At 46.3% G+C, this 25,827-nt stretch overlaps 1 protein-coding gene across 1 annotated transcript; it reads left to right on the top strand.

The window, feature by feature from the left end:
* LOC130133146 (KICSTOR complex protein SZT2-like) lies at window positions 1–25,827 on the top strand. The gene is made up of 11 exons (XM_056301936.1): window positions 1–124; window positions 1,153–1,291; window positions 1,456–1,591; window positions 3,385–3,505; window positions 6,322–6,474; window positions 9,947–10,049; window positions 15,498–15,612; window positions 17,332–17,419; window positions 17,914–18,032; window positions 19,722–19,886; window positions 25,504–25,827. The coding sequence occupies exons 1-11, from the start codon at window positions 1–3 to the stop codon at window positions 25,714–25,716; spliced, it is 1,476 nt and encodes a 491-aa protein (XP_056157911.1). The 3' UTR covers window positions 25,717–25,827.

The following is a 25,827-nucleotide window of genomic DNA, read 5'->3' as shown; positions in this document are numbered from 1 at the left end:
ATGCCCCGAGACCAGCGAGGAGACCACACTCAGGTGGTCCAGGATGACGACAAAATCCCGCACCTCCCCCGGAGGGCAATCACCACCTGGGCAAATCTGCCCAGGTGCACCCAACCAGGATCAAGTGCCTTTCCAGTGCCCATGATTAGATGGCACATCCTACTGACCCAAGCATGACCCCCTTCCCCTCCATGGCACGCAGGCAGATGCCAGAGCCCTGACATCCCTCCAGCCAGCCACGGGGCCCAACCCTGACCCGGCAACCCGCACCTGCTGCTCCCCAACCTGAGCCCCGAACCCACGAACGCACCATGTACATGCACCCGTAAGCTAGCTACAGGCACCCCCCCCCAAAAAAACCACAGATCCAACCTGCGCCTCCACTGGCCCGGCCACGACAGACCCACATCATCCTGGATCAGAAATGTTTGTGCCCAAGACATTGATAAAAGTAGCCCATATTTCATTAAATGACTCAATTTCACTTTTGGATAATGCCACTACTTTTCCCATTGAGATATATTCCATTAATAGGTGTAGAGAATTTTTTTACTTTTCCAGTCAAGTACAACTGTTTTCTTGGCAAGTGTTAAGGCCATCAGAATGGGTTGCTGGGGTTTGGGTGGTGTTTCTACCGAGGAGAGAGCTCAGAGAAGACAAACCGATGGGCAAACTGGAATGCTGTGCCTGAGGAGAGAGGATGACTCTCCGAAACCAGATTTCTAGATGATTTCTTCTGTGAAAAGATATGTCCAAGGATATGTCCAATTAACGCTTTCTCAGCATGTGGGGAAGCAGTAATAGTATTTAGGTTGTTCCAAACGGCAGATATTGCTGGGAGAGTGTCTGCCTTTGAGAAAGCCTGTTTGGCCTGGGTGAATTATATAAGAAATGACTGATTCAGTTCTGTTTTTTTCGTGTTTTGCCAATGATCTTTTCATCACAAGTAATTAGGCATATGTGTCTGTAACTGAAGGGGAGAGTTGGGTCCTTATTAGCTTTCAGCAAAACTGAAATGAGAGCAGTATTCGTATGTGGAGGCATAAAGGGGGATGATTTAATCTCGGTAACCATTCAGATGAATAGTGGGGGTATGACTGGTCAGAAGTGTTTACAGAATTCCAAGTTCCAATTTTTCTTGTGTGTTAAAAGGTTATGATGGCGGCAGTAGTGACTCTGAGTGTGAGAGTCCCACTTTGGACGAGCAGGAGGGTCAGTCCCCGCTGATGCCTGACTTTTGGCTTATTGTTAAGATTCTCCAGGACAGAGTAGAGGTCTACTCCCATTCCAGGTAAGGTTTAGGCTTTAAAGATGCTCAAAACTTGGAATGTGGTAATTTTTTTGACACAACACTTTGTCTGCTGTGTAGTTTTTTGCCTTTTTGATGAATTTATATCCTTGTATTTTGGTTCTGATTGCATCTGATTTAATTAATGTCTTGCCACATGACTGCAGGAGTGTCAGTGAAGGAAAAGAAGGTGGTGCTGAGGATACGGAAAAGAAAGAAGAAAAGGAGGAGTTGCCTGAGTACTTGGAACTGCATCAGTTGATGGTGCGCAAGATTGGGGAGATCTGCCGAGTAGTCAACCAGGTAACTGCAAAACCTCAATATATGAACACACGTAAAGAGCCAAATATGTCAGAATTTGTCTTGGTATACACTGATCAGCCAAAACATTAAAACCGCTGACAGGTAAGTGAATAACGTTGATTATCTCATTACAGTGGCACCTGTCAAGGGGTGAGACCTATGAGGCAGCAAGTGAACAGTCGGTTCTCTCCCCCCCCCCCCTTCTCCCCAATTGTATTTGGCCAACTACCTTATTTTCCAAGCCATCTCGGTCGCTGCTCCACCCCCTCTGCCGATCCGGGGAGGGCTGCAGACTACCACATGCTTCCTCCAATATACTATGTGGAGTTGCCAGCCGCTTCTTTTCTCCTGACATTGGGGAGTTTCGCCTGGGGGACGTAGTGCATGGGAGGATCACACTACCCCCCCCCCCCCAGTTCCCCCTCCCCCCCGAACAGGCGCCCTGACCGACCAAAGGAGGTGCTAGTGCAGATCCCTTTGTTGGTATGTAATGGAATAGCCAACTACGCTACCCAGATGCCCCTGTGAACAGTCAGTTCTTAAAGTTGATGTGTTGGAAGCAGGAAAAATGGGCAAGCGAAAGGATCTGAGCAAATTTGACAAGTGCGAAATTGTGATGGCTAGACGACTGAGTCAGAGCATCTCCAAAACGGCAAGTCTTGTGGGGTGATCCCGGCATGTGGAGGTCAGTACCTACCAAAAATGGTCCAAGAATGGACAACCACTGCACTGGTGACAGAGTCATGGACGCCCAAGGCTCATTGATGCGTGTGGGGTGCAAGGGCTAGCCCACGTGGTCCGATCCCACAAAAGAGCTACTGTAGCTCAAATTGCTGAAAAACTTAATGCTGGCTATGATAGGTGTCAAGACACAGTGCATTGCAGCTCGCTGCATATGGGGCCGCTTAACCGCAGACCAGTCAAGAGTGCCTATGATGACCCCAGTCCACTGCCGAAAGCACCTACAATGGGCATGTGAGCATCAGAACTGGACCTTGTAACAATGGAAGAAGGTGGCCTGGTCTGATGAATCACATTTTCTTTTACATCATGTGGACGGCTGGGTGCGTGTGCGTTGTTTGCCTGGGGAAGAAATGGCACGAGGATGCACTATGGGAAGAAGGCAAGCTGGCGGAGGCAGCATGATGCTCTGGGCAATGTTCTGCTGGGAAGCCTTGGGTCCTGGCATTCATGTGGGTGTTACTTTGACACGTACCTAAACTTTGTTGCAGACCAGGTACACCCCTTCATGGCAACGGTATTGCTTGATGGCAGTGGCCTCTTTCAACAGGATAATACGATCTGCCACACTGCAAAAATTATTCAGGAATGGGCTGAGGAACATGACAGAGTTCAATGTGTTGCCTTGGCCTCCAGATTCCCCAGCTCTCAATCCGATCGAGCATCTGTGGGATGTGCTGGGAAAACAAGTCCGACCCACGGAGGCTCCATCTTGCAACTTACAGGACTTAAAGGATCTGCTGCTAACGTCTTGGTGCCAGATACCAGAGGACACCATCAGAGGTCTTGTGGACTCCATGACTCAACGGGTCAGAGCTGTTTTGGTGACAGGAGGGGGACCTACACAATATTTGGCAGGTGGTTTTAATGTTTTGACTGATTGGTGTATGTTAACAGACAGCAACAATTTACAGACACATGGCTTGAGAACTCCAACAGGACTAAATTGCAAGACTGTACACAAAGATGTGCATTGTGATTCAGATGTGTGTTCTCAGTGGTAAAGGCTTTCCCTTGCCCGCTGATCAGTGTCAAACCTGTGTACTCCCCAGCGCATGCTGCTGCAGGACCTGCATGACAGCCACATCTGTAACTCTTTGTTGGTGGCTGAGAGCGAGGAGGACATCTGGAAGAACGAGTCTCTCTACAGGCAGCGTCTGACCAATTCTGATGGTTGGTGAATCAACTCTTAAAAGACCACATGAAATTGAAAATGTTGAAATTGAAATTTTACCACTTTTGTGTGCACCAGGTTCTCTTTTGTCTACCATTATGTTCCAACACAATCACAAAAGAATTGCCCTTTTTAATTGTGTCTAAATAATCCTGTGTTTTCTCTTTCTTGAAAAGGCATCAGGTTTATTGTTACATCACTTTGCACGTCTGGGTGGGCATCAAGAAAATTGCCAAGTAGTAATTTGACTTGAATTTCCCCTCCCTTCCGCCACCTTATAAAAATCTACAAGTATGTGTCCGCACTGTGTAATATCAGCATCGCAAGTTGCATCTTTGGCTGTTCAGATCCCATAAAACATGTTTGGCGTTCATTCACTTTGAGGAGTGGAGGTGTTTATGAAAGTTGTCGCCTTTGCAGCCAGCATTTTAGTGTGGGCTACTTTACCAACTGTGTACTGGTAATGACAGGCTTTGTCGTATTTGTTCCCTGAGGTAAACTGCAGTCTCATCGGCGTACATGGTAGAACGTTAGAATGTCAGTCAAATTGACCTCCCACCACTTATTAAACCCCAAAAGTGGTTCTGTTTCCTGTTGAACTGCGTCACATCGTGGAAGCTGATGCCATTTCATGTGGTCTTTGAACAAGTGCTGGTCCCGTTAGCTGGAGTCATGGGTTATTCATATGCACTGCTCAAAAAAATAAAGGGAACACATAAGCAATGCAATGTAGCTCCAAGTCAATCACACTTTTGAGATATCAACCTGTCCAGTTAGGAAGCAACACTGATTTGTGAATCAATTTCACCTGTTGGTAAATTGTCTAATTTCCACCAGGTGGAAATTAGACAATTTGCAAGACAACCCCTATAAAAGGAATGGATTTGCAGGTGGTGGCCACAGACCATTTGCCTGTCCTCATCTTTTCTGGCCGATCTTTGGTTAGTTTTTCATTTTGCTAGTGCCCTCACCACTAGAGGTGGCATGAGGCGGTATCTGTAACCTACAGAAGTTGCTCAGGTAGTGCAGCTCATCCAGGATGGCACATCAATGCGTGCTGTGGCAAGAAGATTTGATGTGTCTCCCAGCACAGTGTCCAGAGCATGGAGGAGGTACCAGGAGACAGGCCAGTACACCAGGAGACGTGGAGGGGGCCGTAGGAGGACAACAACCCCACAGCAGGACCGCTATCTGGTCCTTTGTGCAAGGAGGAACAGGAGGAGCACTGCCGGAGCCCTACAAAACGACCTTCAACAGGCCACTAATGTGCAGGTTTCTGCTCAAACAGTGAGAAACAGAATGCATGAGGATGGTATGAGGGCCCGACGTCCACAATTGGGGCCTGTGCTCACAGCCCAACACCGTGCAGCCCGATTGACCTTTGCCAGAGAACATCTTGGTTGGCAGATTCGCCATTGGCGCCCTGTGCTCTTCACAGATGAGAGCAGGTTCACACTGAACACATGTGACAGACGTGAGAGAGTCTGGAGACGCTGTGGAGAACGTTCTGCTGCCTACAACATCCTCCAGCATGACCGGTTTGCCGGTGGGTCAGTGATGGTCTGGGGAGGCATATCCTTGGAGGGCCGCACAGACCTCTACGTGCTAGCCAGAGGTACCATGACTGCCATTAGGTACCGGGATGAGATCCTCAGACCCATTGTCAGACCATATGCTGGTGCAGTGGGCCCTGGGTTCCTGCTCATGCATGACAATGCTCGTCCTCATGTGGCCAGAGTGTGTCAGCAGTTCTTGTATGTCGAGGGCATTGATGCTATGGACTGGCCTGCACGTTCCCCAGACCTGAATCCAATCGAGCACCTCTGGGACATCATGTCTCGTACCATCCACCAACGCGATGTCGCACCACAGACTGTCCAGGAGTTGACCGATGCCCTGATCCAGGTCTGAGAGGAGATCCCTCAGGAGACCATCCGTCGTCTCATCAGGAGCATGCCCAGACGTTGTAGGGAGTGCATACAGGCACGTGGAGGTCACACACACTACTGAGCCTCATTTTGAATCGTCTTGAAGAATTTCCACAGAAGTTGGATCAGCCTATGTTCTCATTTTCCACTTTGATTTTGAGTATTATTCTGAATCCAGACCTTAATGGGCTAATGATTTTGATTTCCATTGATCATTCTTAGGTTATTTTGCTCTAAACACATTCCTCTGTCTAATAAATAAAGATTTTCAGCTGAAATATTTCATTCATCGAGGTCTATATTGTGTTTTTAGGTGTTCCCTTTATTTTTTTGAGCAGTATATTTGAAACGGAGAACTTCCCCTAGACTTGTTTGCAAATCTTCTAAACTTGCATGCAAATCCTTAGCAGAACAAGGTTCTGTTTTATGTAAGCTGACTGTGAGCCCTCTGCTGTCACTGTGTTAATGTGGACAGTCAACAGACGGCCAGGGTTAAGAGTGGTGAAATGTATACAGGATGAATGGGAAGAGTAGCCATGACAACCCAGTGAAACATCTCTTATAGTGGAGCCATAAACAGGAATAATCATTAGATTTTTTTGACAGCAGCCATTGAACCAGAATTACCAGTTTAGATTAACATAACTGTCATTGATTGTTTAGCACCAGTGTCTATATATGAATTGGTCCTGCCAAGGGGGAGGAAACCACAGGTTTGAGTCTGACTGATTCAACATTTGTGTGTTGAACTGTATGTGTCCACGGAAGCATTATGTTTCTCATCTGATGTCATACTGAATATGCCTCTCTTTATAATTGTAGCTGTAAACAACTGAGTCTCTCTCTCTCTCTATCTGTCTCTGTCTCTCTGTCCCCCCCCCCCACAGACTACAGTGCAGAGGAGAGCTACCAACCCAGAGACTACCTGGCTGCCACCATGCAGTTCGTCCCGGGCCACTTTGCCTGTGACGTGGTGTGGAGCACCATCATTCACATCCACCCACGCCTCAAGATGGGGCCCAACATGGGTGTGTCCAGGGGTGAGTGGCAGTTTGGATAATGGGTCATAGTTTTTGTGTTCTTTAACAATAGGTTCAGTCCCAAAATGGTTATTAGGTTCATTTTAGGACAATTTTAGAACAGAGAAAACTACTGTACACACCCTCTTTGCCATGCCATCCTGACTTAACACATCATTAAACAAGACCAGGTCAAAACCCAGTTTATGGCTGGACTGTGTATGGGCAATGTTTGAAATTGTGGCCAGTTTGTTACAGGGATGGTAGTGTCTATAATGTGAATTCCTGGATATTAAATGTTAATTTGTAGTTTTCTGTAGTGGCCCCAGTAATATTTGTTGTGTACTGAAGTGGCGTATCACTTGACATGGTTAAGTTATGTTCGAGTAAAAAAAAGGTTTCAGGCCATCGGTGAGCATCTGTGGCCCTAGTTTTTGCGGTGTGTACCACACCGTTGGCCCTGGTCGGACCCCTGTTGGCAGCTGTTCAGCCGTATATGGGCATGATGGGTTGTGGAGTTGTGGTATGGTATAGTGTATGGGCAATATAGTATGTAAGCAATATGGTATAATATATGGGCATAGGTTGCTGATTATTCAACCATAACAAAACTCTGTGTAGTAGTGACATACCTGTTGTGCATACATGCTTGTCTCCAATGTTCTGTTGTTGTTCCATTAATTTCTTCTGTTTTTTCTTTTTTCTTTTTTTTGTGCTTTGTTTTCTTTCTTTTTTTGTGTGTGAGTGATGTATTCAAGTGCTAGAAGCTGCTGTGAACTGGAGTCAAATTCCTCATGCGCAAAAGCACACTTGGCCAATGAAATTGATTCTGATTCTTGCAGCTGAATTTAAGGGCCCAGACACACCAAATGGACATCAGAGAACTAGCGGCGATGAAGGCCGACTTTTGCGTCGCCTCACCTCGCCTGCGTCTGAGCCAAAAAGTATTACTTGAGCAAACTGCAAAGACTACAGCCAACTAGCATGTACGTTCTGCACCTGCGTGAGAGGAAATAACTCTCCATACCAGCAGGGGGCGGTAGTCTGTATTTGTCCTCCAAAATTTGAAACTGGAAGACCCAGGACTGCGGATATACAAACGGTAAACAAATCAGCATTTGCTTACCATTTTCACTCAACTCTCGCTCACTACAGACGGTGTGGCGCTATACTACTTCTAATCACTACAGACGGTGTGGTGCTATACTACTTCTAATCACTACAGACAGTGTGGTGATTTTCTACTTCTAATCACTACAGACGGTGTGGTGATATACTACTTCTAATCACTACAGACGGTGTGGTGATATACTACTTCTAATCATTACAGACGGTGTGGTGATATACTACTTCTAATCACTACAGACGGTGTGGTGATATACTACTTCTAATGGAGAACATGTCTGATAAAAACTTGCATATGACACTGGCGTGGTCAGCCCCTGGTCTTTTGGCTGTGGAAGAAGAAAGGGAGAGGTGGAGGCGCAAAATAAGGAGAAATGGGTGAAATCATGGCTATTGCAGCGACAGGCTCAAGGGGCTTTCCTGAACCCGCGTTGAGAGCTGGAGATAAATGAAACCTCCGATTTTAAAAATTCCGCTCGGCTCTTTCCTGTTCAGTGCCTTCTGTGTGGCCTCTTGACTTTATCGTTTGCTTGCTTTTGTAACTTCCGTTTCTCTTCTCGTGCACTGATTTGCTAGGCTGAACAGCCAATCAGAGTGATCTCTCACCGACGGGCTCCGCCGCCGATCAAACATGCTGAATTGGCCGAAAAGCTGCCGACGGGGGTCCGACTAGTGCCAACAGTGCGGGACACACTGCACAAACTAGGGCCACAGACGCTCACCAATGGCCCGACATTGGCCGACAGCCGACCGTCGGCCTGGTGTGTCATGGCCTTAAATCACCTCTTCAGTCTCAACTGACTGCAGGTGTCCTCATCCAGCAATCCAGTGGCATAACAACCGAAAACAAGGATCCGTTTCATGTGCAGATTGCCGTGACTATTAACTGGAGTTACAGTGGCCGTATTAGTCACAGAGGACTGGGGAATAGTCACAACCACAGCATGGAAGATGGCGACACATATACTCATGAATGAAACAATAGTGTCTTGTGTTACGTCTCTCTTCACGAGCAGTCCTGTTGATGAAGCAGTGGAGCTAGTCCATATGAAATTACAAAACAGTTCCACCCTTGACACTGATCAAATGTGTCTGCTCCTGTGTCTTGTGTGTCCTCCCTGAACTCCACACAACAGTCTTCCTTCTTCAACTTACACCATTTGATCCTTGGCTCTGCCTTCACTCTCTTCCTCTTCTTGGTCTCCAAAGTCATCCTACAGACCACCATCCGATGCTGCCTAGCTACGTTCTCCCCTGTCACCACCTTGCAGTCTCCAATCCCTTTCAGATAGCGCCTTCTACATAAGATATAGTCCACCTGTGTGCACTTTCCTCCACTCTTGTACGTCACCCTGTGTTCCTCCCTCTTCTTGAAATATGTATTCACCACAGCCATTTCCATCCTTTTCACAAAGTCCACCGCCATCTGTCCTTCCACATTTCTCTCCTTGACACCATACCTACCCATCACCTCCTCATCACCTCTGTTCCCTTCACCAACATGTCCATTGAAGTCCACTCCAATCACCACTCTCTCCTCCTTGGGCACCCTCTCCACCACTTCATCCAACTCACTCCAGAATTCTCCTTTCTCTTCCATCTCACACCCAACTTGTGGGGCATATGCGCTGATAACATTCATCATCACACCTTCGATTTCCAGCTTCATACTCATCACTCTGTCTGACACTCTCTTCACCTCCAACACGCTTTTGACATACTCTTCCTTCAGACTTACCCCTACCCCATTACTTCTCCTAGCCCCACCATGGTAGAAGAGTTTGAACCCTCCTCCGATACTCCTGGCCTTACTCCCCTTCCACCTGGTCTCTTGCACACACAGTATGCCTACCTTTCTTCTCTCCATCATATCAGCCAGCTCTCTCCCTCTACCAGTCATAGTGCCAACATTCAAAGTTCTGACTCTCACCTCCACACTCCTACCCTTCCTCCTCTCTCGCTGCCTCTGGACATGCCTTCTCCCTCTCCTTCTCCTTCGCCCAATGGTAGCATAGTTTCCACCGGCACCCTGTTGGCCAATGGTACCGGTGGTGGTCTTGGTAACTCGGGCTTCGATTGATCCGGTATGGAAATCTGATTTATGATCCGCATATTTGATTTGGCAAAGACTTTACGCTGGATGCCCTTCCTGACACAACCCTCCCCATTTATCTGGGTTTGGGACCGGCACTAAGAATGCGCTGGCTTGTGCGTCCTCAGTGGCTGGCTTATTGTGATAGTCTTATACCATGCAGTTCAGTGTCTCTCCCTCCACAGCAGTGTGGATTCTGTTGATGCAGTTGTTGTGTTTGTCTTGTAAATTCACTTAATCTGCTGATGTTTTTTTCTTTTCCCCTCCTCATGACAGCCATCCAGGCCCTGCGGTCTGTGCTGAATTCCTTCTGCGTAGTCAACAGGAAGAACATGTTCGTCTACCAGGAGCGCACAACCAAATCAGTCTTCTACCTCAGGTCAGCCTGGTCTCCAGCTAGCCCACACACCCACCCTCTGCCTTCATACGCCGAACTTTAAAACACTTGTGTTATTTGTGTGTGTATGTGTGTGTGTATGTGTGTGTGTGCTTATTGAACTATACTCATGAGGTCCAATCTGAGTTTTTAATCATAAAAGTGATGACACCGTTTGCAAATTGAGGACATTTGGACCAGTCCTGACTTGAAAGGTCTGTTTTGGGATCAGGACTTGGGTCTTGGGTTCGAGGCTCGGGGATGAGCATAACCAGTGGGTGGGACGATTCACACATGTTGCGGTTTGATCCGTGTCAGGACTCAGGGTCAGGATGTGGATTCAGTACGACACAGTGGACGTCTTGGTGAGCAGGAGACAAAACACCGCTGCAGGTCTCTAGTTTCATTTATTTTAAGAATCAGGGCCAACATGCTGATATTATCAAGACACGTATTCACACGTAATCCAAGTGCACAAGTTCTAACAACATGTTGTGCCATCTTTTCTTGTTGTGTAACACAACTGCTTTACTTTAAGACTTTAACCTTTAAAAACTATTAGAATGACCAAGGCGGTCATTGTGACCGTTTTGGATTTTCAAAGTTTAATAACTTGGTGGGGAAAAAGATACGGACCTGCCGCTTCTTGAAACTGCATGTATTTGCATTAAAATGAGTTTTAGATCAACTGCACAAAAGAAGTTATGATAAGATCTACCTAAAACCACCATGAGCGGCAACATGACGGCGGCTAATTTGTGCGTCATTGTGTGCGTCATGTCAGTATTTATGACGTGTGTTGGTCGCGTCATTTCCTTCACAACGTTCAGTTCTCTTTTTTTTATTTCCCCATGTCGTGTTTTATAGCCTTGTTACGTTTGTTGGATCAGCAACGTGTGTTTTCCGTCTTGGTGTTCAGGTGTTATGTCCAACGTGTCTGGCTACAGACGCCGTTACAAACGCACCATGACTACCACCGAGGCGCCGCAGTATTTACAGGCGCTGGACAGCCGCCATTTTAAATTGTTAGAAAAATAGCATTGAAACGATCACGGATGTGTTGACTCGCTAGCCCGTTGGCTAACGGGTCGCACCCTTTAGTCGACGGGTTAGCGCAGTCGCCCTGGTGCGGCAGTGGGAGACCCGGTTTCGCGTCCTGGCTGTGGCGGATTCCCGGCTGCCTCCTGAATTTGCTACAGTATTATAGTTGTTAAAATGTTAATTTTGGTGTCAGTTGTTTCCTAACAGACACACTAACATATGTAATGCATTAACATCTTACCTGGGTGTTTATACACAGCAATTGCCCCCCTGGGGACAAATAAAAACCTGCTTTGACTTTGACTTAACTGGCAGTCATTTTGACCGCCTGTGGTCGTTTTAGGTAGGAGTGAAGCCCCTCGTAATTACACACGGTCTCGCGAAACGGGGAGTGTCTCGAACCGTGACGACCATATCGAATGAGTCGGGATTCGATCCAGTATCTTCCCACCCCTAGCTTTGTGTGTGTGCTACCAAGCTTCATTGGTCTGTACCACGGAAGTGAATCGACGTTGTTTTCGCCACCAAAGCCAGTAACCCACAATGTCCACCCAGCCTACCTGTCCTCACAAGGATCTGGGGTGGCCGTAGCATGGTAACCCAGGAAAGAACCCTCTGCACCTTAACAGACCATTTGACCAGAACGACATAACTCCATCAGTATAATGTATATAACCTGACTTTGATGCTGAGCTGCTTGTTTGTTTCCTCCATTTACATGACGTGTGCAACTAAGGACGGGAGTTTGATTGACTCTGTAGTGTGACAGTACATGGTAGTTAGGGCTGCAACTAACGATTATTTTGGTAGTCGACTAATCTGTCGATTATTGTTTCGATTAGTCGACTAATCTAACGATTATTTATTTCACACCCTCCATCTCTGCTTCCTGAGGGCGCGGATCCTCATCCGGGCTCCAGTGCACGTTTTACCTCACATGCTTAAGTCTGCACACTTGTGAATGTCGCCCTGTGTCTCTCTGCCTTAACATAACATGATCCCATAGCGAATTAAAATAATAACTCATGGAACATTTGAATTTGGAACTTGTTTTGGAGCTACTTGTTTAATCAAATGCATCATCAATCATAATTAAAACTAAATAAATACATTAAATAATACAAATGAAAGTAAATGCATTATCAATCATAATAAAAACAAAATAAATAAATTAAATCATACAAATTAAAGTGCAAGTCAAAACGTAAAGATAATGCGCAAATAATGTTTTAAAAGTAACTCAAAATAGCAGCCTCTGCCCCAGCACCGCGGTTCTGATGGGGCTGTTAACCTGGTCCAGGAGGGGGACGTGGATCCACTCACTAGGCTCCACCATCTCCAACAGGAGGGGAGAATGAGTCAGCTCAGACAGACTTGTAGGTCTTTTGTTTGCTGTGTGTGAGTGAGAGGAGCTGTATGTGTGTATATGTGTGTCTTACTCTGATCTCCTGCAGTTCATAAACACTTTAAATTGCAGTGCAGGAACGTGAGCATGTCGACGTGCTCTGGAGTGAGGCTGGCTCTTTTCTTTGAGGCGATGTTCCCAGCTGCTGAGAAGAGACGCTCAGAGGGAGTAGAAGTAGCTGGAATACACAAAAACCATTTGGCTTGTGATGCAAGGGTTGGATACTTTGCCTCATTCAATTTCCACCAAGACAGGGGACTCTGTCTTTGAGAGGGGCTGCTCTCCGAAGTACGTCAGCACTTCATTACTGATCGCTTGGTTGCGCGCATCCTGTTCATCATTGGTCTCACTGTCACTGGCTGTTGAGTCACATCCAAGCAGTGAATCGAGAGCTGAAACAGACCTATTTGTAGTTCCCTCAGCTGAGTCTGTGGCATCCTTGTCAGCTGATGCTGCTGTGGCTTCTTCATTCCCACTGGTGTGCTGGTTATTCACAGTACTCCCATCCTTGGACTGTGGGGCCAGAGCTTGTACTTTATTCTGAACACTGAACCTCTCCTCTGGTGTCAGGAATTTCAGTTTTCGAAATCGTGGGTCTAGTGCAGCTGCAATGATCTGTTTGCTTGGGTCATCATCTGTGATGGTGACCTCTCTTGACCAGCGTGCAGTGGTCTCCTCTGAAGCAGCCGCCTGGAAGGCCTGCACAGGAGCTGTATCATAGGCAGTGTGGGTGGACTTCAAAAGCCCTCTGACTAGTGGAGGCAGGGCGGAGACTGTCACATAGCTTTCACCACTCAAGTAGACAGTGGCACATTCAAAGGCCTGGAGAGCTTTGACCAGTTCATCTAGCAGGGTCCACTGATCAGCTTTGAGGTCTAGGTATTGTTTCCCTCTCTGTGTTACTGCCGGGTCAGACAGAGTCGCAGTCAGTGGCCATCTCTGTTCCAGCATGCGAGTCACCATATAATAGGTGCTGTTCCACCTGGTAGAGACATCTTGGACAAGTTTGTGTTCCGGGGTCCCCATCTGTTTCTGCTTTGTCTTAAGCTTGCTTGAAGCCAGTTCGCTCCTTTTCAAGTGCTCGACGAGACACCTCGCTGCTCCCAGTGCTTTACTGATCTGAGGGTGTTTCAGTGCACGATTGATCACCAACTGTAAAGTGTGGCCTGCACAGCGGATAGACACCCACCCATGTTTTTCCTGCAAGATGTTTGCAGCCAGTACGACATTGGAGCCATTGTCATGAACAACTGCCACAATCTTGCTTGGAGGGATCTCAAACCTTTCCACAGCCTGCTCAATCCATGCAGCAATGTTGGGTCCAGTGTGCCGTTCTTCGAGTGGCATGGTTGTAAGGCAGAAGCTAGTGAGCTCCCAGTCATCACTTATAAAGTGACAGGTGATGCCAAGATATGCCTCTGTCGCGACACTGGTCCAGGCATCAGTTGTCAGGGCAATCTTGTTCTTGGTTGCTTTAAGAGCATCTTTAACCTTACCAAAAGTAGCTTCATACTTTCCCTCCATAAGCTTAGTAAAATGAGTTCTGGAAGGTAAGGTGTAACCTGGATGGAATGTGGTGACCATCTGCTTAAATCCCCCATCTTCAACCATGGATATTGGTCTCATGTCATTGACGAGCATGTTGAGGATGCTCTCTGTTAAGACTCCAGCCATTTGAGGGGTGCATGAGCCTCTCTTCAGGATGAACTCATCCACACGCCTTTGCTTAGTACTAAAATAAAAAGAGAACAAAACAGAAAGCTGTATTAATTATCATCACAAGTTGTAGGCTATGGTATCAGTTTATCTTAGTGTACTGCCTAATACCAATTAAACCATTTAAATGAATAAATATCTTACAACTGAATTATTGATATGCTCCAACCCAGTCTAACTAGCTAACGCTACGACAAGCTACAGCTGATTAGAGCGCACTGGGAAAGCTAGTTGACTGTCTAGGCTACAGACAGCTCACGTTAGCACCGTGTCGTGTTTTTGCAGACTGCAGATTGACTAGCTAAGTAAGATAGCTAGCTAATGTTAGATGGTGCTAACGTTCCCCGTCTCTGCAGTCTTGCCTGCGCTTTAGCCCAAAAAGTTAAATTTTTTTCAACTGAAAAAAAAGAAACCTAGAGCCCATAGCTTAAGTTACTGCAGAGTCAGTGAATGTTAGAACTCGTTAACATTTAGCTAACGTTAGCAATCTTAACTTAGCTAGTTAATACTCCAGTCTGCAAAAACACGACACTCGGTGATAAATGACGGAGCTAAACAACTCTAAGCTGTAGTGTGCTATGCTGCAAGCTTGGTGCTGTTTAGCTAATGTTACATACAGCTCGTTGGTGGATACGCAGAATCCACATAACTGAAATAGCGTTCGCTTAGCAAGCATCACCCTTGAGACGTTCTGTTTTCCAACATGTAACTTAAGCTAACGTAAACATTACGATACTGTGGCTAACTAGCTAAACTTACCCATGATCCGAAGTAGCAATCATCGTGGCTCCAGGGTGCTTGCGTTTCAAATGCTCGTGCATCGCCGTAGTGCTGCTGTGGAATGCCAATTCGGCTTTGCATATTCTGCATTTAACTGACTTCTTTGGCTTGTCATCTGTGAAATACTCCCAGACTTTTGATAGTCTCGGTCTCGCTGGTTTTTGCTCTTCATTAGCCTCATTCGCTCTCCTTTCCGCCATCGTTCATACGCTTTCTTCTTCTCTTCGTCGTTCATGCAAAATGCAGTTATATCAGACGATGGAAGCGATACTGCCCCCAGCACTTCCTATAGGGCATTGCAGTTTTAAATGAACATTTGTGCGGTTTTGAGTTAACGTTACTGGCTCTGATTGTTTTTATACGACGCGTCGAAGCTAAAATTCTGCGTCGACGACTTTTTATGATCGACGTCGTCGATTATGTCGACTAATCGTTGCAGCCCCAAGGTAGTGTGACAGTACATGGTAGGAACCTCAGTGCCCTGAGTTGTCCCTGTTCCTCCCCCCCAGGCTCTGTGAGACGTCCCAGACAGGGAAGTACTCAGACATGGACGGCACTCTCCACATGGTCCGCTCTGTTGGGCTTGCCCGGAGTCAGGAACCCTTAAACTCAGAGGACGTCACAGTAAGATCACTGGACATGTGTTTTGACACCTGGCTCTCGCTGCAAGTATTCCAGGTGTAACTGAATATGGTAATACTGTTTCATTATGTCATACTGAGATAGTATTACTGTTTCATTATGTCATACTGAAATAGTATTGCTGTTTTATTGTCATACTGAAATAGTGTTACTGTTTCATGATGTCATACTGAAATAGTATTGCTGTTTCATTGTCATACTGGAATAGTGTTACTGTTTCATGATGTCATACTGGAATAGTGTTACTGTTTCATGATATCATACTGAAATAGTATTACTGTTTCATTATGTCATACTGAAATAGTATTACTGTTGCATGATGTCATACTGAAATAGTATTACTATTTCATTATATCATCAGCAAAGATTTAAAAATGTTCAGAAATAATCGAGAAAGTTTCACCTTTGGATTAGCAATATGTCACATTGTTAAAGTGTTTGGGTGTCTGGGTGGCGTAGTGGTCTATTCTGTTGCCTATCAACATGGGGATCGCCAGTTCAAATCCCCGTGTTACCTCCATCTTGGTCGGACGTGCCTACAGATACAATTGGCCGTGTCTGTGGGTGGGAAGCCGGATGTGGGTATGTGTCCTGGTCGCTGCACTAGCACCTCCGCTGGTCGGTCGGGGCGCCTGTTTGGGGGGGGGGACTGGGGGGAATAGCGTGATCCTCCCATGTGCTACGTCCCCCTGGTGAAACTCCTCACTGTCGGGTGAAAAGAAGCGGCTGGCGACTCCACATGTATCGGAGGAGGCATGTGGTAGTCTGCAGCCCTCCCTGGATCAGCAGAGGGGGTGGATCAGTGACCGAGACGGCTCGGAAGAGTGGGGTAATTGGCCAAGTACAATTGGGGAGAAAAAGGGGGGAAAATCGTTGATGTGTCGTTTTCTACTGTGTCAGTGTGTGTTTTTGTTAACTGTTTTTCTTCTTGAAAATGTCGCGTGTGTCAGAATGGGTGCAGCGGCTGTGTTTCCTGATGTAAACGTGTGCATGCTGCGGTGGGCAGATATTACCCTGCGCTGCTGATGTAAATTAACAGTGAATTACTTCTGTTGTTGTAGTTTGTATTTTACTATTAATACACCAGATGTACACACATGTTATGTTATGAGATGAGCCATCACTGACCATCACAAAGTAAACTGATGGTGTCTTATACTTGGTACCTTTTGGACACATAATGTTTTTCTCTTTGTACAAATTAGACAGTTTTTAATTAAGTACTTTTACAGTATTATGTATATTTTCATGGGTTACTATGAAGAGAAATACACAGAAATACACCATTATCATCTGAAGTCAGTTTATTTGTAGGACATGCTAGTTTATCCACTGTTTACTGTAGCAATGAGAGGTACATTCATAATATTATATGTACTGAGACTCCACTCCCACTCACTGTCTATCTATCTATCTATCTATCTATCTATCTATCTATCTATCTATCTATCTATCTATCTATCTATCTATCTATCTATCTATCTATCTATCTATCTATCTATCTATCTATCTATCTATCTGTCTGTCTGTCTGTCTGTCTGTCTGTCTGTCTGTCTGTCTGATTCACTGTCTGTCTGTCTTTTTGACTGACTGTCTGTCTGTCTGTGTGTCTGTCTGACTGACTCGCTGTCGTTCTATCTATCCACTGATTGATTGATATGTATCGTGTATTGATCTGTCTCTCCCTCCCACCCTACTCAGGGTTCGAGGTCTTCTCTTGAGGGTTCTCGGCCTGTTGGACAGGTGGACAAACACATCCTGCTGCTGGTGCACGGAGTGGGAAACGCCGGTAAGGTAGAAGAGGGACTTCTTACCAGCTGGAACATTAGATGCGGGCCATAGTGCTTTCTTCAGCCCTCTAGGGGGCAGTGTTGTACCAGGAGCCTCTGCCTCGCCTGATCAGAAACACAAGTCAGCCTGTCTCAGCCCAAGAGGGACTCATTCAGAGTCTTCTCATGTCCGTTCTCCTGTTCATAGATATTGTTTGTTTTGTTGCTTAAGTTGAAGTGTTTTCAAAGTGTGTTTGGTCATGCTTTTTTGGTAGGTGGACAAGAGAAGGTTCGAGCCACGACACATGATACATTAAAATGTATAAAGATGCCGAAGAGAGAGACAGCTTAGTGTTATAACGCTACTTCAGTAACATAAATCAAATATGTTGAAGTAAAGAGCAGACTGACTTCAGCCAAGCCCCACCCAAATTTTGTAGCACTGACCAAACTATCTCTAAACCTGGTCTGTGAGCCTGTAAACCCCGCTGACATGCTGTTACCATCTCTTCAGGTCAGGAGATCACAGACGAGCTGGTCAAGGTGCTGCGTAAGCGTCTAGACGAGACCACCCTGGACATCATCACAGTCATGCTGGTCCGAAACTGCAAGCTGACCCCAGCTGATGTGGAGGTAAATCCTCTCAGCTTATCCAGGCCCTGCACATTTCAGACCACAGCCTGGGCGTGGTGTTTAGGGGGAAACATTTTGTTTTTGGATACACACACCTGATTTTTCAACCTGTATTCCCTGCTTGACTCACGTTCCTGCTCTTGAGCTGTCAGTTGATTTAGTGGTGGCAATGAATTCATTTTTGTTTTGTTTTTTTGCCTTCAGTCCAAAACCAGCACTTGTTGTTGCCATGTGTTGGCTGACTTCCGGCACGGGTGATCTTCCATAGATGAATTATTTTATCATTACTCCTCTTTGTGTTATTTAGTCTTATTGTCCTTAAACCCTCTCACAAAGCCCAATTTTACCCCACTCTTCCGAGCCATCCCGGTCTCTGCTCCACCCCCACTGCTGATCCTGGAGGGCTGCAGATTACCACATTCCTCCTCCCATACATATGGAGTCACCACCCGCTTCTTTTCACCTGACAGTGAGGAGTTTCACCAGGGGGACGTAACAGGTGAGAGGATCACACTATTCCCCCTAGTCCCCCCGCCCCGAACAGGCGCCCCGACCAACCAGAGGAGGCGCTAGTGCAGCGACCAGGACACATACCCACATCTGGCTTCCCACCTGCAGACGCAGCCAGTTGTGTCTGTAGGGCGCCCAACCAAGCCAGAAGTAACATGGGGATTCGAACCGCTGATCCCCGTGTTGGTAGGCAACAGAATAGACCACCACACTACCCAGATGCCCCACTGTTTTTGCCTTAGAAAAGTGCTATGTAAAGAAAGTTCTTCTTCTTCTTCTTCTTCTTCTTCTTCTTCTTCTTTTGAATTTTATGACGGTTGGCATCCATAAGTGTTGTATTACCGCCATCTGCTGGAATGTCCCTTGCCACTTCCATTCTGACACTGCCATGGCATGTGTGAAAAGGCGCAAGATGGGAACGTTCCTGAACATGGCAGCATGTGTGGACAGTGACGATCACTAGCGGGGCATGAAGGGCTCTCCCAGTAATTTACTTGGACTGAATGTGAAAGGCATTTAAGAAATACTCACCTCTCCCAAGATACCTACAGCGGATTTAAATCCAACGTATAATCAAGACTATCGTCCAAGTTATCGCCAATAACATTTTTTATATTTCTGACCAAACTATGATGTGGAATTTGTTTCAATACCTTCTTTGTTTAAGCACCTCCCATAAAACAGCTTAAAGGATCTTTTTGGTCAGAGAAAAGCTCGAAAATACAGAGGCCTTTCATTCTGTCTCCATCACCTTTTCATCCATCCAGCCAGCCATCCATCCATCCAAGCTCATAATAATAATAATAATAACATTAGTATTATGAAATCTCATTATAATGACTACAGTTAGCATGCTATGTTTGGATGCTGTTCACTGCTACGTGTTGCTGTAACTTCATTTCATTTGTACCAGTGATAAAGTATGGGGTGTTTTCAGACAAATGTGGGGTCTTTTCAGAAAAATGTGGGGTCTTTTCAGAAAAATGTGGGGTGTTTTCAGAATACAGCATTTTTTTGTTGTTTTGTGTTGCTGTTTTTTGGGTAGCTGCTGCTGCATACTGTAAAGGGAAGGCCATGGCATCAACATTGAAGTTCCTGGAGTTTCACTGGCAGTGGGGCCACACATGCTTAATGTCTGTGTACTCATGGTACTGTGTGTCATGTATGTTTTTCTTTCAGTTTATCCAGCCCTCCGGCTCTCCTGCCACGGAGATAATGGAGTTCAGTCTTCCACAGTACTGCCTGGCCTGGCTGCCTGCTGTTGCCCACTACCTCAGGCAGAACCTGCTCATCTTTTTGCATCTTCCCAAATACACTGACAGCAATACCGCACATCACTTCAAGGTAAAGTCCAGCTGGACTACTGCTGGCGCAGCTCCAGCACGTTGTCTCATGGGTACCGCTACACTTTGAAATGTTCTTTACTAAGCACTTGAACCAGTGTGGGGAGGAAAAAAATGCATCAGCAGTTTGTGTCAGTGACATTTTAACAACATCATCATCAGCATACACAGAAATACATGTATGCACACACTCTGACGCACAATTGTATGTTTCCCAAGCCAGTGTACGCATACAGCCAGGCTCAACCCTGACCCCTAATCCACGAGATGCATGATGCACACATGCCCTTATGAAGCCATGGGTCTCTTATCTCATTGTTGTTATTTCCTCCCATCAAAAAAACAATATAGACAGTTAAATACTTTATACGTGTGTTTAGGCAGAGTTCACAGGCTCTGCTCTTTCCTCTCATCAGTAAAGCAAACAGAATGTACGCTAGCCTTTCATACTCCATTCAGTGTTGTCTCTTGTTTCTGGGGATGACTCTCTTACACTAACCGGGGTTCATATGTCCCCTCTGCAGAAACACAAACGTTCTGTAGTCTACTGTGATGTTTGCGCTGCGTGTGGCCAGTCAGGGAAATGCACAGGAGATGTTTGAACAACGTTGGGCACGAAGGCCTTGGAGACAAAGCGCAGTTGGGTCTGATGAAGGCTAACATAGAGAGAGGTGATTCTGCTGGACAGACAGTCAATAAATATTACAGTAGAACAATGCTCCTGTATTGTCGGATGCAGGAGGCAGAGAAAAACAGACATGTTGCAGCTGATTTACTCCAACAACAAACAAGGTGTAGCAGCCTCTGTGGCTCATGTGATGTCAGCTCAGCAGATAACTGTCTGCACCCCTGTAAAAATAGGATGCCGGGACCAAAGCTAATGCAGGCAATCTGATGTATCACTACAGCAAACTGTATGGGAACACTTTTATATGCATGCTCAATAATCCAGGTAAGGAAATCACAGAAGATGAGTCAGTTCATCTGGACACGTTTGTAGAGAGAAACATTCCATCATCATCTAAGTGACCTCTTCAGTCTCAACTGACTGCGGGTATCCCACCCTTATAAACAATACAATGACTGCAGGTGTCCCCACCCTTATAAACAATACAGTGACTGCAGGTACCCCCACCCTTATAAACAATACAGTGACTGCAGGTATCCCACCCTTATAAACAATACAGTGACTGCAGGTATCCCACCCTTATAAACAATGCGGTGACTGCAGGTACCCCCACCCTTATAAACAATACAGTGACTGCAGGTACCCTCGCCCTTATAAACAATACAGTGATTGCAGGTACCCCCACCCTTATAAACAATACAGTGACTGCAGGTACCCCCACCCTTATAAACAATACAGTGATTGCAGGTACCCCCACCCTTATAAACAATACAGTGACTGCAGGTGTCCCACCCTTATAAACAATACAGTGACAGCAGGTGTCCCCACCCTTATAAACAATACAGTGACTGCAGGTACCCCCGCCCTTATAAACAATACAGTGACTGCAGGTACCCCCACCCTTATAAACATTACTGCGACTGCAGGTGTCCCACCCTTATAAACAATACAGTGACTGCAGGTACCCCCACCCTTATAAACAATACAGTGATTGCAGGTACCCCCACCCTTATAAACAATACAGTGACTGCAGGTACCCCCACCCTTATAAACAATACAGTCACTGCAGGTGTCCCACCCTTATAAACAATACAGTGACAGCAGGTGTCCCCACCCTTATAAACAATACAGTGACTGCAGGTACCCCCGCCCTTATAAACAATACAGTGACTGCAGGTGTCCCCACCCTTATAAACTATACAGTGACTGCGGGTACCCCCACCCTTATAAACAATACAGTGACTGCAGGTACCCCACCCTTATAAACAATACAGTGACTGCAGGTACCCCCACCCTTATAAACAGTACAGTGACTGCAGGTACCCCACCTTTATAAACAATACAGTGACTGCAGGTACCCCACCCTTATAAACAATACAGTGACTGCATGTCCCCACCCTTATAAACAATACAGTGACTGCAGGTACCCCACCCTTATAAACAATACAGTGACTGCAGGTATCCCACCCTTATAAACAATACAGTGACTGCAGGTACCCCCACCCTTGTAAACAATACAGTGACTGCAGGTACCCCCACCCTTGTAAACAATACAGTGGCATAACGACCGAAATGATCGGTATCATATGCAAATTGTCGTGAGCATTAACTAGAGTTACAGTGGTCATGTGTACTATCCACAGAGGATTGGGCAATAGTTGCAATCACATCATTGTCAGATGGTCATAGATGTACTATTAGCGCCCCCTAATGGTCGTTCCCTCTTCACATAGATGGCCTCCGACTCCCCGTTCAAACCAGCATTCTTCCCTATCAAGGATGTGCACTTCCTCATCCTGGAAAAAGTGGCCACTGTTCCAACACTCCCGCCACATACTGAATCACCACTGGTTTACGCTTACACAGCTGTTGTCCTTCTCTTCCCTTCGATGGGCTGGTGCACTGTTTGGGCGTCATCCTGGCTTTGACAAATGCCCAGTTAGGATAACCACACGTAATCAGGACCTGTGTAATGTGGGATTTCTCCCCTTCCCTGGCCGCTGTGTCAGTGGGGACGCTGTCAGCTTGGTGGTGCAGCGTCCTGATGACTCCTAGTTTGTGCTCCAGTGGATGATGCGAGTCAAATCTTAAGTACTGATCAGTTTGTGTTAGTTTATGCTAAACTTCAAATGTCCCCCTTCACCAATTGTAATTTCACAGTGTAAGAAGACTAACATGTCATTTTTCACATCCTCCCTGGTGAACTTGATGTGGTATCCACAGAGTTAATGTGGTCGGTGAAATGTGGTACGTCCTGAGATTTCATTTTAACCCAGGTGTCATCCACATACCTGAACCAATGGCTATGTGGTATCCCTGGATAGGACATCAGAGCCTCTTTTCCACTTGCTCCATGTAGAAGTTGGCCACTACAGGTGAGACAGGAGAACCCATAGTACACCCATGCCTTTGCCTATAGTGCTGCTCCCTGTATTTGAAGTATGTGGACTGAAGATGCAGCTTCAGGAGCAGACACACTTGGTCAGTGTTAAGGGTGGTCCTATTGCTAAGTGTGGGGTCGTTTTGTAATTGCATACGGACTACCTCCACTGCTTCATCAACAGGAACACACGTGAAGAGAGACATAGTATCATAAGAGACCATTGTTTCCTCCCCCTCCATGATGAAGTCCCTCACCTTATCCACAACATCCGTAGTGTTCTGAATGTGATGTTCAGTACTGCCTACCAACGGGTTAAGAATAGATGCCGGAAACTTAGAGATGTTATAGGTCACTGAGTTAATCATACTAACAATAGGCCATAATGGCACGTCCTATTTATGTATCTTAGGTAACCCATACAGACTAGGTGTAGCGCCCCCTGGGTATAATCTGTGGTACAAGATTCTGTCAATAGCATTGTCCTGTTCTAACATCTTCTATCACCTTTTTCTTGTAACCACTGCCTGGATCTCGTTTTAGGGGCTCATAAGTATTAATGTCGCTAAGTAACGTCATAAGTTTGTCATGATAGTCTGTCCGGTTTAATACTGCAGTGCATCTGCCTTTGTCTGCCGGAGGGATGATGACTCTCATCATCCACGGGAGTGCAAACTAGGAGTCATCAGGACACTGTACCACCAAGCTGACAACGTCCCCACTGACACAGCGGCCGACTGGGGAAGAGGAGAAATCCCACATTAAACAGGCCTGGTTAAGTGTGGTTATCCTAACTGGGCATTTGTCAAAACCAGGAAGACGCCCAAACAGTGCACCAGCCCATCAAACGGAGGAGAAGGACAACAGCTGTAAACCAGTGGTGATTCCCTATGTGGTGGGACTGTCGGAGTTGAGATGCGTATTTTCCAAACACTGCGTCTCAGTTGCTTTTAGAGCCCAAAACACGCTGCACCACAAGTTGGTCCACCCCAAGAATTGGGTCCCCAAGCACAAACAGAGCAATATAGTGTACGCTGTTAAATGCCAGGAGGATTGTCATGACTTGTACATTGGGGAAACCAAACAGATGCTGGCCAAGAGGATGACACAACACAGGAGAGCTAACACATCAGACCAGGACTCCACAGTCTACACTATCTACAGACCAGGACTCCCCAGTCTGCACCATCTACAGACCAGGACTCCACAGTCTACACCACCTACAGACCAGGACTCCCCAGTCTGCACCATCTACAGACCAGGACTCCACAGTCTACACCAGCTACAGACCAGGACTCCACAGTCTGCACCATCTACAGACCAGGACTCTACAGTCTCTACCATCTACAGACCAGGACTCCACAGTCCACACCATCTACAGGCCAATGGCCACTCTTTCAAGGATGAGGATGTGCACATCCTTGATAGGGAGAAACACTGGTTTGAATGGGGGGTCAAAGAGGCCATCTATGTGAAATACATGTTCCTGGAGAGACATCTGTGGGGGGACACTCCAGGCTCTAGCAGTCAGTTAAAGGTTGATTTTGAAAATAAATTATGTTTTGGGAAGAATAAGCAAGAAATACGATGAGTAAGTCTTCCTGTCAGTTTTGACAGTAAACAAAGTACACATCTTGGCCTGGCACTTTTTGAGTTAAATGATATGTGTTGTTGGAAATGTTTAATATACTTCAGCCTTATTAGTATTGTCTTTTATGAGAGCTACTGTTAATTTTTGTTATGATTGTGTTTACATGTGTGCTTCCAAGATTTTGCTATGTTCATAACTTACAAGCTCAGCAGGAGTAAAAAAAAAGACTTGATTATTGAAAATAAATTTTTTTATCCCCCCCCCGCTTCCCCCCCCCAATTGTACCTAGCCAATCACCCCACTCTCTGAGCCGTCCCAGTCGCTGCTCCACCCCCTCTGCTGATCCGGGGAGGGCTGCAGACTACCACATGCCTCCTCCCATACATGTGGAGTCACCAGCTGCTTCTTTTCACCTGACATTGAGGAGTTTCACCAGGGGGACGTAGCGCGTGGGAGGATCACGCTATTCCCTCCAGTTCCCCCTCCCCCCTGAACAGGCGCCCCGACTGACCAGAGGAGGCGCTAGTGCAGCGACCAGGACACATCCGGCTTCCCACCTGCAGACACGGTCAATTGTGTCTGTAGGGACGCCCGACCAAGCCAGAGGTAGCACGGGGATTCGAACCGGCGATCCCCGTGTTGGTAGGCAACAAAATGGACCACTACGTTACCCGAATGCCCCGAAAATCAAATTGAGCAAGCCTTCACTGTTGTTGAAATACACTGACTGCATTGATGTATTAACTCAAAAAACATCTGACATGAGCAACGTGCTCTGCAAAGAAGCAGCTTACACTGATGGACGACGGCGTGACGACACATGCAGCTCTTTTTAACAGTTCTGAAAGGAAAAATAATGAACCTGAGAGATGTCTTCTGCCCTGAGAGAGTGTAGCAAGGAATAAAGTCACTTTGACGTGTCTCATTATAGTGTACGAAATCAGCTCTTTTCCCAACAATGCTAACTTGTATGTCTGAAGTGTGCTGGGGCTGATTCTCTGTCCCTTGTCTCTCTCCAGCACTACTTCCATTTGAGCAGTGAACTTCCTGACGGTGATATCTACCTCTATAATAAGCCTGGGGGCCAGGGGACAGGAGGAAAAGGTAACCACATCCCCGCAGAACAGCTCACATGTGAGGCACCAGCTCTGACTCTCCTTCCCAGCACGTGGAACACATTCCTCTTCCCGGTGCCTCGCATGTATTTCTCAAGACTACATGACACAAAATAATGACATGTTGCAGTGTGAGTTGCTCACTGTATTGTACCCCAGTGTTTTCTACAGTATCAGGTACACTGTAATCTATGCCTGAATTCTGTGTGAATTAATTAAAACTTGAAA

This window comes from Lampris incognitus, unplaced genomic scaffold, assembly GCF_029633865.1.
Source record: "Lampris incognitus isolate fLamInc1 unplaced genomic scaffold, fLamInc1.hap2 scaffold_234, whole genome shotgun sequence".
NCBI classification, from domain to species: domain Eukaryota; kingdom Metazoa; phylum Chordata; class Actinopteri; order Lampriformes; family Lampridae; genus Lampris; species Lampris incognitus.
This window is presented reverse-complemented; position numbering and strand designations above follow the sequence as displayed.